This window comes from Sinocyclocheilus grahami, unplaced genomic scaffold (genome assembly GCF_001515645.1).
Source record: "Sinocyclocheilus grahami isolate Dianchi unplaced genomic scaffold, SAMN03320097.WGS_v1.1 scaffold993.1, whole genome shotgun sequence".
Taxonomy (NCBI): Eukaryota; Metazoa; Chordata; class Actinopteri; order Cypriniformes; family Cyprinidae; genus Sinocyclocheilus; species Sinocyclocheilus grahami.
In genome coordinates this window covers 63,131-81,453 of record NW_015506172.1, presented here as the reverse complement: position 1 = coordinate 81,453, position 18,323 = coordinate 63,131, and the positions used below count along the sequence as shown (strand labels likewise).

The 18,323-nt window shown below is 37.2% G+C and overlaps 1 protein-coding gene and 1 pseudogene across 1 annotated transcript in view; one reads left to right on the top strand and one right to left on the bottom strand.

Annotated features, from left to right (window-relative positions):
• LOC107565320 (transmembrane protein 184C-like) overlaps positions 1 to 3,823 on the top strand; it is an 8,970-nt pseudogene extending 5,147 nt beyond the window's left edge.
• Positions 3,824 to 4,608: 785 nt separating this feature from the next.
• The window catches only part of fhip1ab (FHF complex subunit HOOK interacting protein 1Ab), a 28,723-nt gene continuing 15,008 nt past the window's right edge, over positions 4,609 to 18,323 (bottom strand). The window contains exons 7-13 of the mRNA XM_016250540.1: positions 17,968 to 18,072; positions 17,374 to 17,378; positions 15,790 to 15,911; positions 11,983 to 12,945; positions 10,067 to 10,245; positions 8,313 to 8,433; positions 4,609 to 8,234 (exon numbers count right to left, since the gene is read on the bottom strand). Coding sequence (XP_016106026.1) covers positions 8,023 to 8,234; positions 8,313 to 8,433; positions 10,067 to 10,245; positions 11,983 to 12,945; positions 15,790 to 15,911; positions 17,374 to 17,378; positions 17,968 to 18,072 — 1,707 coding nt within the window. The 3' untranslated portion in view covers positions 4,609 to 8,022. The remainder of the gene's footprint in view (positions 8,235 to 8,312; positions 8,434 to 10,066; positions 10,246 to 11,982; positions 12,946 to 15,789; positions 15,912 to 17,373; positions 17,379 to 17,967; positions 18,073 to 18,323) is intronic.

Sequence of the window (18,323 nt, the reverse complement as noted above, 5' to 3'; positions counted from 1 at the left end):
ATACCTGTATACCTGTCATACCTTTGTCATTATACAAATTTATGTCCTCATTTGTCACAAAAACGCGCACACACACACACACTCTCTCACACACGCGCGCACAAACACACACATGCATCTATCTATACTGAGCATGCATACAAGTCAAGTAAGATGAACATGCCTCTGTCTTTCTCAGGGTTCTGTTGTTCAGATGTAAGCTTGGAGTTCTGCAGTACACAGCAGTGAGACCTGTAACCACCATCATCGCACTGTACGACACACACACACACACACTCATCTAGATCAGTGGTTCTGAAGGTTTACTGTCTGGAACTTGATTTTATTTTCAGTAAAGCTGCTTGTTTTTGTATTTTTTTATTTTAATATTATAATAAATAATAATTATATTGTCATTATATTAATATACATATATAACTTCCACTTATTTGTGATTATAGGATACATTTTTAAAATTATGTTTAACCTTCAAATATGACGATTTCACAGCAATTTTTACTTGGTGAAATATTTTCGATCTTGACATAACTTTATATATTTTTCAAATTTCTCATATATTTGAGGGTGTTTTTCCAAGACCCAAAGGAGTAATTCACCCAAAAAATGAACATTTGCTGAAAGTTTACTCACCCTTAGTTCATCCAAGATTAGGATGAGTTTGTTTCTTCATCAGATTTGGAGAAATGTAGCATTGCATCAGTGTCTCAGCAATGGATGTGAATGGGTGCCGTCAGAACGAGAGTCTGATAAAAACATCACAATAATCCACAGCACTCCAGTCCATCAGTTAACATCGGGAGAAGACCAAAGCTGAAACACATCCAGCAAGGCGTTAATTTTTATTCATTTTAAATGTTTTTTTGAGAACCACTGATCTAGATCAATAACAAACAATAAGATCATGTATACTGATGGATAAACATATATATAACCAGACAGCCGGTCTCTCTGTCTCTGTGCTGTAGTGTGTGTCAGCTGTGTGGAGTTTATGATGAAGGTAATTTCAGCTTCAGAAACGCCTGGACGTACCTCGTTATCGTCAACAACGCCTCACAGCTGGTAACCAACATTTATTCATTTTAAATAGAATTTATATTATAGTCACAGACTGTGGCACTAAGAAAATGTATCAATGCATTGCTGATACTGACTCATGCTAATGGCGTAATATAGTAATTATATGCTATAGTAGTCAAATGTCTGGAAGTACTATAAGGAAGATTGGTTTGATTTGCTTGTTTTGTGTTGAGTTTTGTACCGAACGCTGAGAGAAGAGCTGAAGCCTCCGAGACCCGTCGGCAAGCTGCTCTGCGTCAAACTCGTCGTCCTCGTGTCCTTCTGGTACGTTCATGTTCACACTCACTAATGCAGCGGAGAGAATCTGGAGCTGATGTTTGGCAGCTGCTTAGTTACACTAAACTAGTATAATAATAATATACAATTCCATTCAAATCAATTCAAGTTTATTTGTGTTGCGCTTTTCACGATACAAATCGTTGCAAAGCAGCTTTACAGAAAATTTTAAGTTTCTACATTATATTTAGGAGTAGGTTATTAGTGGTGACTATGATGGAAATGTACAGTAAGAATCATGCAGTTAGTTACAAATTGCATGCAATCAAACAGACGGTGAACACTATTAAGGGTTCCAGGGTTAGCATCATCCGAGGTCTTCTGTGGGGGGTATAATATAATGCTGAATTTAAAGACAGATGGTTGCTAGGGTGTTGCTATGTGGTACTAGGTGGTTGCTAGGGTGTTTCTAGGCAGTTTGTAGGATTTTCTGGATGGTTGCTAGGGTGTTGTTTGGCAGTTGGTTGCAAGGCAAGTGATAGGTGTTATAGATGGTTGCTAGGGCGTTGCTATGTATGTGATAGGTGTTGTTAGGCAGTTTGCTAGGATGTTCTCAGTGTTTGCAATGGAGTTGATAGGTATAATAGATGGTTGTTAGATTGTTAGTTGGAGGCTAGGTTATTGCTAGACAGGGGTTTCTTTGTGGTTGCTAGGGTGAAACATGCAAGAATGAGAAATAAAGCGTGGGACGTTGTATGTGACGTGTAGTTTTGTGTTGTAGGCAGGCTGTGCTGATCGCTCTGCTGGTGAAGGTCGGAGTGATTTCAGACAAACACACTTGGGAGTGGGACAGCGTGGAAGCCGTAGCCACGGGACTACAGGTGAACATACACACACACACACACACAATTATCCAGCTGTTTACATCAGGATATGTCATAGACATGAGATATTTTGTTAGTTTCTGAAATAAAAGAGGACATGATTTAGTCTTTTGATGAACTGTCTGTGTGTTTAATTGTGTGTGTGTGTATGTGTGATAATGTGTGTGTGCAGGACTTCATCATCTGTCTGGAGATGTTTCTGGCAGTGATCGCTCATCACTACAGTTTCAGCAGCCATCCGTATGTTCATGAGGATGATGAAGGCTCATGCTTCGACTCGCTCCTCGCCATGGTGGACGTCTCAGACATACACGCAGACATCGCAGAGCAAGTGTGCAACGCCGGTGAGAACGATCACGGACACGTCTAATGCTGTTTATAATTGCTAGCTTTATATAACTATTCATATATAGACTGTTATACTATACATATTTTTTAAATAAATTTTTTTATAATATAAATACAATTATTATTGAAATTATTAAATAATACAAATGTATTTAAACTTTTTTCCTTTTGAAAACTGTACACAATTACCACCAATTTCTGTCTTGCAAATTTTGTTACAGTAGCTAATAAATGTCACATGGGCATTTTTATTATAAGCATGTGCTAGGCAGTTGCTAAGGTTTCCTGGGTGGTTGCTAGGGTGGTACTAGTTGCTAGGGCGTTGCTATGTGGTTGCTAGGCAATTGCTAGGGTGTTCCTGTGGTATAACTAGATGCAATGGTGTTCTCCATGGTTGCAAGGCAGCTGATGTTTGCTAGGGCGTTGCTATGTGGTTACTAGGCAATTGCTAGGGTGTTCCTGTGGTGTAACTAGATGCAATGGTGTTCTCCATGGTTGCAAGTCAGCTGATGGTCACTATGGCATTGCTATGTGGTTGCTAAGCAGTTGCTAGGGTGTTCATTGATGCAAGGGTGTTCTCCATGGTTAAAAGGCAGCTGATGGTTGCTAGGGCGTTGCTATGTGGTTACTAGGCAGTTGCTAGGGTGTTGCTGGGGTGTTCCTAGATGCAAGGGTGTAATCCATGGTTGCAAGGCAGCTGATGGTTGCTAGGGCATTGCTATGTGTTTGCTAGGGTGTTGCTAAGCAGTTTGTAGAGTTTCCTGGGTGGTTGCTAGGGTGTTCTCAGTGGTTTCTAGACAGTTGCTAGGTATCAATATGCTGTCCTAAATCAATTTGTCTCCAGCTTTTGTGAGCTCATGATCGCGGAAACACAACGCAAACATTTTTTGTCATGATTCGTCATTTAACGTGTGTGCGGTTTGTGCGCTCTGCAGGCCGTACGGTGTTCAGTCGTCCCCGTAAGCTGTTCTTCGGCTCTGAAGCGGATGTTGTTCAGGGTGAACACACCGGTCTCCTCGCTGGGACGTCCCACGAGCGCCACTCAGTCCCCGCCTCCCCGCAGGGGCGGTACCAGGGGCTGGGCTACACGGACACGCCCCACTCAGTCTCCGCCCCCGCCGGCTTCACATCCTCCTCCTGGGAGAGTGACAGCGACTCGGGGCCTGCGGCGGCCAATCAGAGCACAGGAACAGAGTCCTAGCAAACGGTGCGGTGAGGCTACGGGATAATAAAGACACTCAGACGTACAGTGAAGACCTGAAATTATTCAAATTAATAAGTCTCCATGAAAACTTTACCCGAACTGAAGTAAAACAGCATTTTATTCAACGAAGCTACTGGAACCAATGTTATTGTAGTATTATTTATATACTATACAGTTTTCAATAATATTTTGAATTCGCTTTAATTTTTAGTTTTCTTTTTATTTTATATTTAGAAATGTTATGTGCTTTTGTCATTTACAGTAGTTATTTTAATATCACTGTTTATGTTTAATTTAAATTTTAGATTTGATTTATTTCTAGTTAGTAATTTTAGAGCTTCGACTTATTTCAATTAGTTGCCAAAGCAACATGTCTAATTTTAGTTTACTTTAATTTTTTTATCTAATATTTGTATTTTATTTTATTTTAGATTTAACAAAAGTGTTCCTAACAGTTTTAGTTTTTAATAATAACCCTGTATCTGTTCTGATTTTTATATTATAATTTATTATTTTATCATTAATTTGTCATTTTAAATTATTATTATTACCATTATCATTATTATGCCATAAAAGTGTCAGAAACCGTAAATCCCAGAGACTCCAAAAACTCCCAACACTAGGTGGCACTATAATAAAAACATTGTTGTTATGTTTTTTCAATCTTGTACCAAAAAATGTGTGCTGATTCCTGTTAAATTGTTTAATATACTGCCATGTGACATTAACTAATGTTATATATATATGGAATTCAAATGTGTGTGAATACTGTATATTGTTTTTCCATTAAACTGCTGATATTGTTCTTTTACATTATAAATACTTATCACACATACACATATAAATACTGTATACACCACAAATGGAGTTTTAATTTACCACCAGGGGGCAGAATAATATTACAAAGGCTCATATTAAAAACAACCCATATTTCTGTTGTCCTCCTCGTGACTGATTGATCTGTAAAAATATGTGTACAAAACTTTACATTGACATCATAACAGGTCATAAAACATCTCAAAAAGCTTCTTCTGCTTTAGTTTGAACAAATTTCAAATGTACAGATGCACAGCAAAATAAGGCTTGAAATCCTGCTCCTGTTATTTTGAGTTACATTTGAGTTATTCAATTCTTCTCTTCAGATTTTGGTTCTAGAGTTCTCAGGCATTTGTAGCTGAAAAAGACAGAATTTAAAGTGATTGCGGTGACGGTTTTATCTAAAAAATGATCTGAAAATGTTGTAAGCAGCGTCACGTAACAAACACACAGTGGATTGAAATCTCACATCGGCTTCAATTCAGTATTGAGATAAATCAGGTGGACAAAAATGTTACCCCTGATTATTCAGTGGAATACAACATGAAACATTTTCAGAAATTGTGCTTACAGTCAACATGAAATCAAAAGAATCAAATCTGCTGATTTTCTTAATTCATGTACGGTGCATGTCTTCATCATCTTTCAGCATAATACTTTCTCCACTTCTACACCAATTGTATCTTCATATAGAGATACTTACTAAATGCTCTGCATTTTCTCATTGAATATCCTCAGAAATGTTCACATTATGGAAGTAAAATGTATTGTAAATGCCATTTCGTGTTGACTTTAAATATCACTAGTTTTCTGACGAGTTGTCTTGAACGTTATGTTGTTTTGAGAAGCTTCACACACACACAAATAACATACTACAGGTTTAAAATTGGCTGATAAACAACTAATTACAGTGATTCATCTATACACAAATAATAAAATAACAACCCATATAATATAAAGCACAAAGTCTGAATCAACAAAAAACAAAAATTGAGTTTGCTTGTTAAAGCAACAGTCCAGGCAAAAATGAAAATGTGCTTGGGAATATACTGCATGAGTCACGTTGACTCATATTATTGTGTACATTTTAGAGCTTGATAGGTGTTTTCTTAAATTAAAATCAGTGGTGATTCTTTGCAAACTCTTTGAGTAAATGTGAGTGTTTATTTTGAGGTGAACTGTTCCTTTAAAAGAGGCATTATCATGAAGACTGTGCTGTGTGTTTCTGCAAAATGAGCTAAAAGACACAGAAATAAGACATCTGACCCTCTCAATACATCAAATTATACATCAGTGAAGGTTCACTTGCACAAATTAGGTCCGGATCTCTTTAATAGCAGTTACAAACCGTACCAGAGTTCACATGAACTGTAAACCAGAACCTCCAAACCAAACAAATAAATCTTCTGTGGCTTCAAGTGCATGTTTGAAGCTTTGAGCTCATCTGTATGCTAATGAATTTAACACTAATGTGCTTTTCGGTCATTTTTGACCAATTCTATTGTTTTTAAGCCTCCTGTTGTGTTCAAAAACTGAGTACAGCAGCTTTAGAGTTTGTTCGTCAAATTGACCCACAGTGGTTTTCATGCAATTTGTCAAAAATAAACACTATGAAAAACACTAAAGATTCATGTAAAACAGAACACCTCTACTGTAGATGGTCAGAGACTAAAAAATATAAAATATGTGAGAAATTTAATAATTCCCATCAATTTTTATAGTGTTATTTCTATTGTGTTAGTGGTCAATTTGACCACATATTTTGATATTTTCATGTTTAACAGACACAAAATACGTTTTTGTCATTGTAGGAGGAAATAACTACAAGTATAAACAGTTCCTAACATTATTTGTACTTGGTGTAAGTAGTTTTTATTGCTATTTGTACTTCCCAGTGTTTTATTGTTATGTCCTTTTCTTAAACCCTTGTGAGAGTAGAATGAGTTTCTCACACTTTTTCAGTGCTGCAACAGGCTTAATGTTAATGTTTAATGTTTTTCAGATTGTGGATTTTTGGCAAATTGCATAGAATCCAGTGGGGCTCAGTTTAAACCCAACACAAAAGTTCTAATAAACTCTGTACAGCCTTTCCAAAACACATCTATGTGCTGAAACTTTGCATGCATATGCATGACCGTAAAAGAAAAATATTCACCAAATTTTAAGAAGAAATAAACATTTTAACCAGTATTTTGAGCAGTTTGAATATTTGAGCTTGGGTCAATTTGACCCAACACAAAAGTAGTAACAATTCTCAGCACAGCCTTTTCAAAACACATCCATGTGCGGAAACTTTGCATGCACATTCATGACACTAAATGAAAAATATCTACCAAATTTCAAGAAGAAATAAATAGTTGAATCAGTATCTTGAGTCATTTAAAATACGTATGTGGGTCAAATGAACCCCAACACAAAAGTCGTAACAAACTCTGTACAGCCTTTCCAAAACAAATCTATGTGCTGAAATTTTGCATGCACATTCATGGTGCTAATTGAAAAATATCCTCCAAATTTCAAGAAGAAATAAATATTTTAACCAGTATTTCGAGCAGTTTGAAAATTTGAGCATGGGTCAATTTGACCCAACACAAAAGTTGTAATAGTTTTTGTACAGCCTTTCCGAAACACATCTATGTGCCGAAACTTTGCATGCATATTCATGACGCTAAATGAAAAATATCCACCAAATTTCAAGAAGAAATAAGTAGTTTATCTGGTATTTTGGGCAGTTTGTAAAATAGAATGTGGGTCAGTTTTGACCCAACACAAAAGCTGTAACGATTTTTGTACAGCTTTTCTAAAACACATCTATGTGTTGAAACTTTGCTTGCACATTTATAACCCTAAATGAAAAATATCCACCAAATTTCAAGAATAAGTAAGTAGTTTAACTGGTATTTTGGGCAGTTTGTAAAATAGAATGTGGGTCAGTTTTGACCCAACACAAAAGCTGTAACGATTTTTGTACAGCTTTTCTAAAACACATCTATGTGTTGAAACTTTGCTTGCACATTTATAACCCTAAATGAAAAATATTCACCAAATTTCAAAAAGAAATAAACAGTTTAACCAGTATTTCGAGCAGTTTGAAAGTTTGAGCGTGGGTCAACTTGACCCAACACAAAAGTTGCAATAGTTTTTGTACAGCCTTTCCGAAACACATCCATGTGCCGAAACTTTGCGTGCACATTCACAACGCTAAATAAAAAAATATCCACCAAATTTCAGTAAGAAATAAAGAGTATTTCAAGCAGTTTATAAAAATGAGTGTGGGTCAATTTGACCTCAACACAACAGGGGGTCAAAAAACGTAAAACTTAAAAAAACTGAACTATAAGTCTAAGAGGTCATTAAAAAAACCCAGACACATTGGCTGTTTGAGGTCAGAACTGACCGTCCTTAGGAAATGAATGGGAAAGCGTCCAGAGATGTTTGCATTTGATTGTTGCTGTGAAACTCACAATCTGAGGTGTGTCACTCCTCCGCAGTTCGCTCAGGTAATATGGAGTGCTCTTGCGCAATGGCTGCCAGCTCCTTCAGGAACTCGGCGAACAGAAACGTAGTGAACACTCTGTTCCGCAGGTGCGGCGGGATTTTGGGGCAGGGAGGAAGAGGTTTGCGTGGACGACCCGAGACGTGGCCATTCAGGAACCAGCTGGCGTTTTCTTGCATGTGGACTTCTCTCTCTGACAGGAGGAGAAAGAAGACGGTTTCAGCTTGCAAACAGAAAGACAATCAAATAGTCGGGACAGGACGATGCACACCTTGCTCTTTTAAGGCCTGGTCTTTGAGCAGCAGGTACTGGGCGGCTTCACGGACCAGCTCGGGAAAATCTGGATTGGACGCTGCGTACTGTTCAATCTGACAACCCACCGACAGCAGAACCTGAGACAAACACACAAGCTCGTTAGAGGAGTTTAGATATTGAGCATCACATCATCTAATAATTCAAAAGTCATTCTGATGTAATTTTCAGATTCATAAATGTTAGTTAATTAAATTAAATAAACCTTAACTGAACATTTAAAAAAAAAAAAAACATTTATACAATTATTTTATTTCCACTAGTTACCAGGCCAACATTTCTCATATTTTGCTTAGTTTAATTTGAAGTACTAAAATAACTAAAACTAAAGAAACTAAAATCTGAAGCTTAATAGAAACTATATAGACATATCATGACAATCACACACACATTCACAAAAACTTACTTTAAAGGCAAAAATTAAAAAATACAATTAAAATGGAAAATATAAAAGAGTCATTTAAATGTAGGCTTCTTATGAATATTAATTGAGTATTGTTTATTGAAGTTGTCCTGTAATACCATGCTGTTGCACACTGCATTGCATTAAATGTGCATTTAGGAAAACAAGAAGTTAGGTGTTGATTATGTATTAATGAAACTAACATTTATATACTATTGTAGTATTGTAGTATTTATAAATATTTTGAATTGGCCATTATTTTTATATTTACAGTTTTAGTTTTAGTGATTTTATGTGCTTTTGTCTTATTTTTTCTATATAGCTTTAATTTTTTTTGTTTCAGTTTTAGTATTAGTAATTTTAGTATTTCAACTTGAAACTTACTTTATTTCAGTAGTTGCGCAGGCATTTTCTAATTTTCATTTTTTGAGTTTAATTTCCATCTAATGTTTGTATTTGATTCTATTTCAATGTTTTTTAATAATTGTAGTTTTAGTGAACAATATCATCACTACTGTGTAAATAGAGTTTGTAAACAAAACGGCCTACAATGAACTTTATTCGGAATGATGGCATTACATAATGAGTAATGTTTGTCTGTTTATTTATTTATTTAATGCATGTCAGCTACACTGTAAGAAAAAAATTCTTCTGTCAAGTTTACTGACTTTATGTTCAACCCTAAAACACAACATGATGCAACGTTTCATTTAAAATATGGGTAAAACACCTGTGAAAAATCAATATCAATAAAACAGCAGTTTTATATTAAATTTATATGAACACCATATGGACTATGGAGTGTAGCAGAAGAAACAGGTTAAAATGTAGCAAAATATTAAAAGGAAATACTGAACAAAAACAAAGTAAAACAAAAGGTTTTAAAGTTTGTTCAATATTAAAAAAAATGTATAGACTCACTTCATTAAAAATCTTGTCTATGAGTCAACTGAATGCTGAATGACTTTTAATATTAAATCTAATTTTGCATATTAATACTCGGTGTTGGGGGTAAAGCATTACAAGTAACACAAGTTACGTAATCAGATTACTTTTTTCAGGTAACTAGTAAAGTAACACAGTTGCCAAAAAATATAACTTTTGTTATTTGTTATTAAAAAACAAATAAACGAGCCCAGCCCAAGTGACAAAAAGTAACGCAAAAGTAACAAAATGCATTACTTTCCATAAAAAGCAACAAAGTAACGCAATAAGTTACTTTTGTTATGGAGTAAAGCAATATTGTATTGCATTACTTTTAAAAGTAACTTTCCCCAACACTGTTTATACTAATATTGAGTGTTCTGTACCTGGTAGAGTGAGCGTGCACCGGTCTGAGACGCGGGTCTGGTGTTCAGAATGAATCCTCGCAGCAGCGGTTGTGGATATGTGGCCAGCTGTGCTAAAATCCCTGTAAGCAGCAGGTTGACCTCAATGGAGTTCTCCAGCAAGTTCTCCAGACGGGACAGCAGGACGCTGATGAACGGCCCTGAGGAACCAACCAGGATTATTTGATCCAAACGCCGCTCTGATTCCACCCAAATTTGGCTCTGAACATTTGCAACACCTCGACAATGCTTCATTTCAGAAAGTGAGTCCTAACTGCTTCCATACTGTAAACTCTGTCAAAGCCCAACTGAACTGTTCTCTAGACTCAACAGAACATCTGAGCTTGGAAAACATCATCCAGATCAACCGAATACTGAATCAGATCTGCAATAAAGCTCCTCTAAACACAATCAAAATACCTCAGACTCTTCATAGGACTGCAGTTTTTAACTGTGCAACTCAAAAATGTCTCAAAAATAAATTTCCACCATCTTTAACCCTGTTAGGCTACTGTATCATATTTGATTCACAAAATTCTAAGGCCTTTGAATGAGCAACATGATCAAAACTTTGCCGTTTCACTCAATCTCCTCATGTCGTCTGATTGAGAGTTTAGAGTGTTTTATCCAGTAAAAGCTCTTTTAGTGTAATTGTAGAAACGTCCAGCTTCAGCTGGAGCTTCTCGTGTCAAATCTTGACTGGTTTTGATCAAGTAAAGGTCAGAATAACTGCAGTAATATCTCCAGATGAACACTTACTGGACTGAAGCAGCTCAGCTTTACTTGATTCTCCATCAATCATGTTTTAGAGTCTCAAATCTGATCCTCAGGATCTTTTGAGGAGCGTTTGTTTCCAGAAGCTTTACTTTCACTGTTCCTCAGCGGAGGAATGATCTTCACAAGCCTCCAGAACATCTCACATCTTCTGAGGAGCCTTTATTTCTTCAGCTCTCAATCACTGCATTATATGTTCGGATCATTTCAATCTCATCTTACTGAGACATTATTGGAGATATAGAGCGACGACTGATATTTAGATCATTTTATGTCAGTATCTGCTGCACTGTTATAAAGATCTCATTGATTTATATCACAAGCAGCAGAATGCCATTGTGGGATTACAAATTTAAGAATCTGTTTAAAATATGCTGATCCTATGTTCTGAGCATCACATGAAAAACTAAGGTGAAGTCGTTTAGGGTAAATTGCATCGGACAAATGATTGTCTTAAGCAAGGTGTGGCAAGAGGTTCCTGTCTGTTCCGGTTTCTCTTATTGTTAGTCAAATTAACCAAATTACTGAGAAAGTCACCTTTTGTTTGTAATGGCTCTTGGTGCCTCTGCCCCAGTCTTTGAGTAGTTATGCTGATTGGATTAGCACCTATGCATTTAAATGACACTGTTATGCTGATGAGATCAGGGCTGGAGAAATTCCGGTAACGGGCTGATTCCTGTATTGCATTTGCATGCTTTGTTTAGATTGTCGCCACTTCTACTTAATGAATCCCGCCCCCTTAAAATGTATATAAACTCTACTGTGCTGAGCTATAGTCAGACTTGGATGACTGCAGCGACGCACAGCGAGTCCTCAATAAAGAGTGACTTCTGTATGAAAGATATCCCAACGTCTCCTGGTTTTCTGCTTCGACGAGGAAAAAGTTTCCTACACCATCATAAAAAGTTCAACATCTGCACCAAATGGAATAAAATCAAACTGTTTTTTCCTTCATATTCTCACTATATCAGATTATATGAGCCATAAAATCCTGATGGATCAAAAATAGAACACATATGCACAGTCTTGCCCCAAGGTTCAATAAACTCTTCCACTTCAAAAATAAACTCTTCCATATTCAACCTCATCAATCATTCCAAACCATATAAAATCTCCCGACTGACCTGTAAACGAGATCCCGTGTTTCCTGCTCTCGGCTTTATTCAGTTCTTCATCTGCATCGTCTTCACCCTCACACTCCTCACAGAAGCAGGTAAAGTCCAGCTCCTCCTCCTCGTCCCCATGCAGGAGATCCTGCAGCCGCTGGAGCTGCTCTTCATCCTCCACGACGCAGTCTTCCTCTCCGCCCAGATCCCGAATCAGCTCCAGACACTGCGAGATGAAGTCGTCTCCTGCGGCTTCGGCCGTTTTGCTCTCATTGCAGTTGTGGTCCAGACGCGCAGCATCACCCTCTAATTCCGGTTTCTGCTCCTCAAAACCACGTCCGTTCACAATCGGTTCGGATTCTGGATATTCTGCGTGATTATGGTTCAGTGTGTGATTAGCGTGCATCAGATTGTTGTTTAGGTAGAGATTGTGGGTTGGTTTATTCAAGCCATTTTTGACGAATATCCGCCGGTCATCACGAGCATCTTTTTGCGCAATCAGATTATAAACCAACACATCATCCTGAAATTCCGACTCCTCGATATAACTTCCTTTAATCAGCATGATGGCGTTTTTACGCATTTCCTGAATGTGTTTCGGTGGTTCGTCTGGAACGTCGGGCGTCGGTTCCCTGTCCGGCACGGCGTCGTACGTATCGTCCCATTCCAGCTCGAGTAGCGTCCCGACTCGCTCGCGGTCGCCGGTGGAGCTGGTTTCCGAAGGCGGATGAGGAGTCGGCGTTTGAGGAGGCGGAGTAGAGCGAGGAAGGCACTCGTCCTCATCCTCGTCCTGATACTCGTCCGGGGACGGATTGAGGCCGTCGTACGGAGCCGACCACACGTCGCACGCTTGGACGGTCGTACAGACGGATCTGCGTGCATCATACAGATACTGAAGATAGTTCTTGTGCATCAGCGGCTCTGAAGCGGTTATTCGGGAGCATCCGACTGTATCTCCACCTGAGAACAGATCCTCCATTCCTGAAGAGACAGGAGATTTAGGACTGAATTAGTGCCAAATTAAATTTGAAGATAAAAGGATAGTTCACCCAAAAATGAAAATTCTGTCATTAATTACTCACCCTCATGTCGTTCCAAACCCGTAAGACCTTCGTTCATCTTCGGAACACAAATTAAGATATTTCTGATGAACTCCGAGAGCTCTCTGACCCTCCATAGACAGCAAGGATCCTAACACGATCAAGGCTCAGAAACGTAGCAAGGAGATCGTTAAAATAATCCATGCGACATCAGTGGCTCAACCGTAATTTTACGAAGCTACGAGAATAATTTTTGTGCGCAAAGAAAACAGACTTTATTCAACATTTCGTCTCTTCCGTGTCACCCTATAGCACCATTTTGGAGAGTACCACATACATAACGTACGCAATGTTGTTATGCATACGTTGTTTTCGTTCAGATCAAAGCATAAACAACGTATCCGTGTACGGTGCTGCTGACACAGAGCAGCATACGTTGTTTACGTTCAGTGGATACTAAGGCTGGGACAATAAATCGATGCATCGCGATTCGTGGATCGATTCTGAGATTTCCGAATGCATCGTGATTCTCTCTGGAATCGATTCTGAGCTTAGTTTTTAACAGCAGATGGCGATCTAGGCTAGTTTTTAAACCGCACACTCAAATGCTCACGCAGAAGAGCGCTTGTGCGTTCGGCTGAGTCATGTAAGTGGTTAAATGTACTTGCACCTCGGCTTTTATGATGTGAGATTAATGTAAACACAGCCCACTGTGAACATCCTTGTAATTCGCTTCAACCTTTTCGAACTTTATGAATGATTATTTTAGGTTCAAATGGTGCGTGTTGAACCAAGCAGAATACGGCTGTTTCTAAAGCACGCTGTTAAAAACTAAGCTCAGAATCCATTCAAGAGAGAATCCCGTTGGAAAATCTCAGAAAATAAAGTAATTATTTTTGTTTTCTTTGCGCACAAAAAGTATTCTCGTAGCTTCGTAAAATTACGATTGAGCCACTGATGTCGCATGGATTATTTTAACGATCTCCTTGCTACGTTTCTGAGCCTTGATCGTGTTAGGATCCTTGCTGTCTATGGAGGGTCAGAGAGCTCTCGGAGTATCTTAATTTGTGTTCTGAAGAAGAATGAAGGTCTTATAGGTGATGACAGAATTTAATTTTTTGGGTGAACTATCCCTTTAAAGGGCACTTATTATGCCCCTTTTTACAAGATGTAATATTGGTCTTGGGCGCCCCTAGAATGTGTCTGTGAAGTTTCAGCTCAAAATGCCCCACAGATCATGTCATTTTTGGGGCGTGTCTAAAAAAGAGCTGTTTGGGTGTGTATCACTTTAAATGCAAATGAGCTGCATATTCCCGCCCCTCGTCTCCAGAAGAGGGCGTCGCGTATACGTCTCTGCTTTGCATACCTACTTTATGCTTAGGAGACATTGTTGACGTTACAGCTGCTCGAGAGCGGAGAAAATCATCGTACAACCGCTGAGGGCGGAAACTATGGCAATGCTATGCTGTCAATCAGCCGCCATGGGCGGGGCCTATGCAATGTGATGTCACATTGCATTTATTTGCGAGTTGAGTTTTGATGACAGTTATTTGCGTTTTAATAACGTTCTCAACATGTTAGCACAAAAACATTTTTCTGAAACATTTTAGCTGGACGTTTGTGTAAGATGGTTTCGAGAACATTTATAAGTCATAATAAAATGGAATGTTACCCTTAATGTTGTCTCTAATGCTCACGTAAACAATAAAAACACTCGTTAAATATTTAAAAAACTGGACATTTCGAATGTTTACAGAGAACGTTCAGAAGTAACGTTTTCACAACCTAATGAGAACGTTCGAAAAACGTTCTTAGAACATATTTTGTTAGCTGTGTATGCATATCATTTTTTAAATAACATTAAAGTTAATCAAAACTATAACAAACTATAAAAAACATGTTACTTGAAGTGAAAATAAAATAAGTTGAAGGTTTTCATTATAATTTATCTTATTTCGTTTTAACTCGATGTACTAAAATGACTAAAATGAAACCTGAATTAAAAATTAATAAAAACTATTTAGACATTACAAAACAATAAAAATGTCAAAACACAATAAACTACTAAAACTAACTAAAATTTCAATTAAAACAAAAAATACTAATAAAAACTAATTTCATATATTAATATAAACTGTAATAGTATCACAATCATACCAAACGTAAATAAGAAATTAATGCATTAAATTGATCAAACATGACAGTAAAGATATTTATAATGATACTAAAGATTTCTATTTGAAATAAATGCTGTTCTTTTGAGCTTTCTGTTCATCTGTGAATCCTGAAAAATACAATGTATCACAGTTTCCACAAAAATATCGTGCAGCACGACTGTGTTCAACATTGATAATAATCAGAAATGTTTCTCGAGCAGCAGATCAGCATATTATACTGATTTCTGAAGATCATGTGACACTGAAGACTGCAGTAATGATGCTGAAAATACAGCTGCGCATCACAGAAATAAATTACAGTTTAACACATATTCACACAGAAAACAGCTGTTTGAAATACTAATAATATTTCACAATTTTACTGTATTTTTAATAAAATTTTAACTGTAATAATTTTTCAATGTTTTTTTAAAAAAATCAAATCAATGCAGCCTTGGTGAGCAGAAGAGACTTCTTTCAGAACCATTCTTTCAAAAACCTTATTGACTGCAAGCTTTTAAATGGTAGTGTATGTAATGTTTTGTAGATTATTATTCATATCAAATTAAATACGCCTTCCTCTCTGACTAAAGTATATATATGAGACTACAAATCATGAAGTCCTTTACCCATGTTGCCCCTCAGCAGGCCCTCGGTGACCTTTGACCAGAGGATGTAGTCGGGTTTGGGCGTCTGCGGTGGAGAGGAGCAGGGTTTGGGAATGAAGAAGGAGGGAGATTGCAGCCATTTGCTAAAATCATTTAAGTTAATTTTTTTTCCTCATTAATGTACACACAGCACCCCATATTGACAGAAAAACACAGCATTGTTGACATTTTTGCAGATTTATTAAAAAAGAAAAACTGAAATATCAGATGGTCCTAAGTATTCAGACCCTTTGCTCAGTATTTAGTAGAAGCACCCTTTTGATCTAATACAGTCATGAGTCTTTTTGGGAAAGATGCAACAAGTTTTTCACACCTCGCTTTGAGGATCCTCTGTCATTCCTCCTTGCAGATCCTCTCCAGTTCTGTCAGGTTGGATGGTAAAGGTTGGTGGACAGCCATTTTTAGGCTTCTCCAGAGATGCTCACTTGGGTTTAAGTCAGGGCTCTGGCTGGGCCATTCAAGAACAGTCACAGAGTTGTTGTGAAGCCACTCCTTCGTTATTTTAGCTGTGTGCTTAGGGTCATTGTCTTGTTGGAAGGTAAACCTTTGGCCCAGTCTGAGGTCCTGAGCACTCTGGAGAAGGTTTTCGTCTAGGATATCCCTGTACTTGGCCGCATTCATCTTTCCCTTGATTGCAACCAGTCGTCCTGTCCCTGCAGCTGAAAAACACCCCCACAGCATGATGCTGCCACCACCATGCTTCACTGTTGGGACTGTATTGGACAGGTGATGAGCAGTGCCTGGTTTTCTCCACACATACTGCTTAGAATTAAGGCCAAAAAGTTCTATCTTGGCCTCATCCGACCAGAGAGTCTTATTTCTCACCATCTTGGAGTCCTTCAGGTGTTTTTTCATGTGTCTTGCACTAAGGGGAGGCTTCCGTCGGGCCACTCTGCCCTAAAGCCCCGACTGGTGGAGGGCTGCAGTGATGGTTGACTTTCTACAACTTTCTTCCATCTCCCGACTGCATCTCTGGAGCTCAGCCACAGTGATCTTTGGGTTCTTCTTTACCTCTCTCACCAAGGCTCTTCTCCCCCGATAGCTCAGTTTGGCCGGACGGCCAGCTCTAGGAAGGGTTCTGGTCGTCCCAAACGTCTTCCATTTAAGGATTATGGAGGCCACTGTGCTCTTATATATATACATAATAAATATATACACAGCGCACACACACATATATTATGTAAACAAAAACTTTTATTTTGTATGCGATTAATCGCGATTAATCGTTTGAGAGCACTAGTTTTAACACACCAAAAATGACACACAAAATGAAAACCTTTTTTAACCATCATTTTAATAATTAATTAATATAGATTTTTGGGACACCATAAGGCATCGTTTTATAATAATAAAATAATGTATTAAAAATTTTAATTTATTTTAAATCAAAAAAGTTAAATTTTTTTTGTAGAAAAAAATCCTAAAATTATTAAAAATTATTACAGATAACATGATTGATTTAAAAAATTTAAAGAAAAAGTTACATTTAATTTACATTTTACTTTTGCATTTGACTATTTAGCAGATGCTTTTATCCAAACTGACCATTGCTGCAAATAATTTCATGAAAAAATTTATAAATTATGACAACAGCATTTTTGTAACGTTATAAGACCGTTTTATTAGTATATAATCATGCTATTAAAAATATGATTAATACATTTTTTAAATCATTTTTAGAAAATCATAAAAATGTCATTTTTAAATAAAACATTATATTATTAAAAATATGACAAGTAAAAAAACTAAAAAGGGAAAAAATATGAATTTTGACTTTTAAAAAATTGTATAATCATTAAAAAAAACGTTAAAATATGTTTGACTATTTTAATGAATGTAATATATTTTTTATAAAATATAAAAAATGAAAACATGACTTGGCAGTTTTTTATATTTAAATATAAGTTTGGGATAATTTAATGAAAAAAGTCATAATAAAATTACTTAGCAATTTAAGAAGTTGTAAAACAGCTTTAATTAAAATCTATATACAAATCATATACAAGTCATGTGGAGGATGCATTAAAAGTTTAATGTTTAAGTATCTTAAACTGAATGTGTCAGAATGCATGTATATATCAGAGAAACAGCTAAAACTGGTGTTCATTTACATGTTTTAAATTCATATTTCATCTCTACAGGAAGAGAAAGAGGACGCAAATACCTGAGAATTAACTGCAGCATGACATCTTCACAATACAGACCAATCAGAGTGCGGAACAGAGCCAGAGAGACGGTACCGAGCTGGAAACACACACACACACACACACACACACATAAATTAACACAATGAGCTTTAATCAGTGACCGTCACACACACACACACACACACACACACACAGACAGACACACACACTCACACACACTCTCACACACACTCGCACACACTCGCACACACACACACACACACACACACTCGCACACACACACACATATGAACACAATGAGCTTTAATCAGTGACCGTCACACACACACACACACACACACACACACA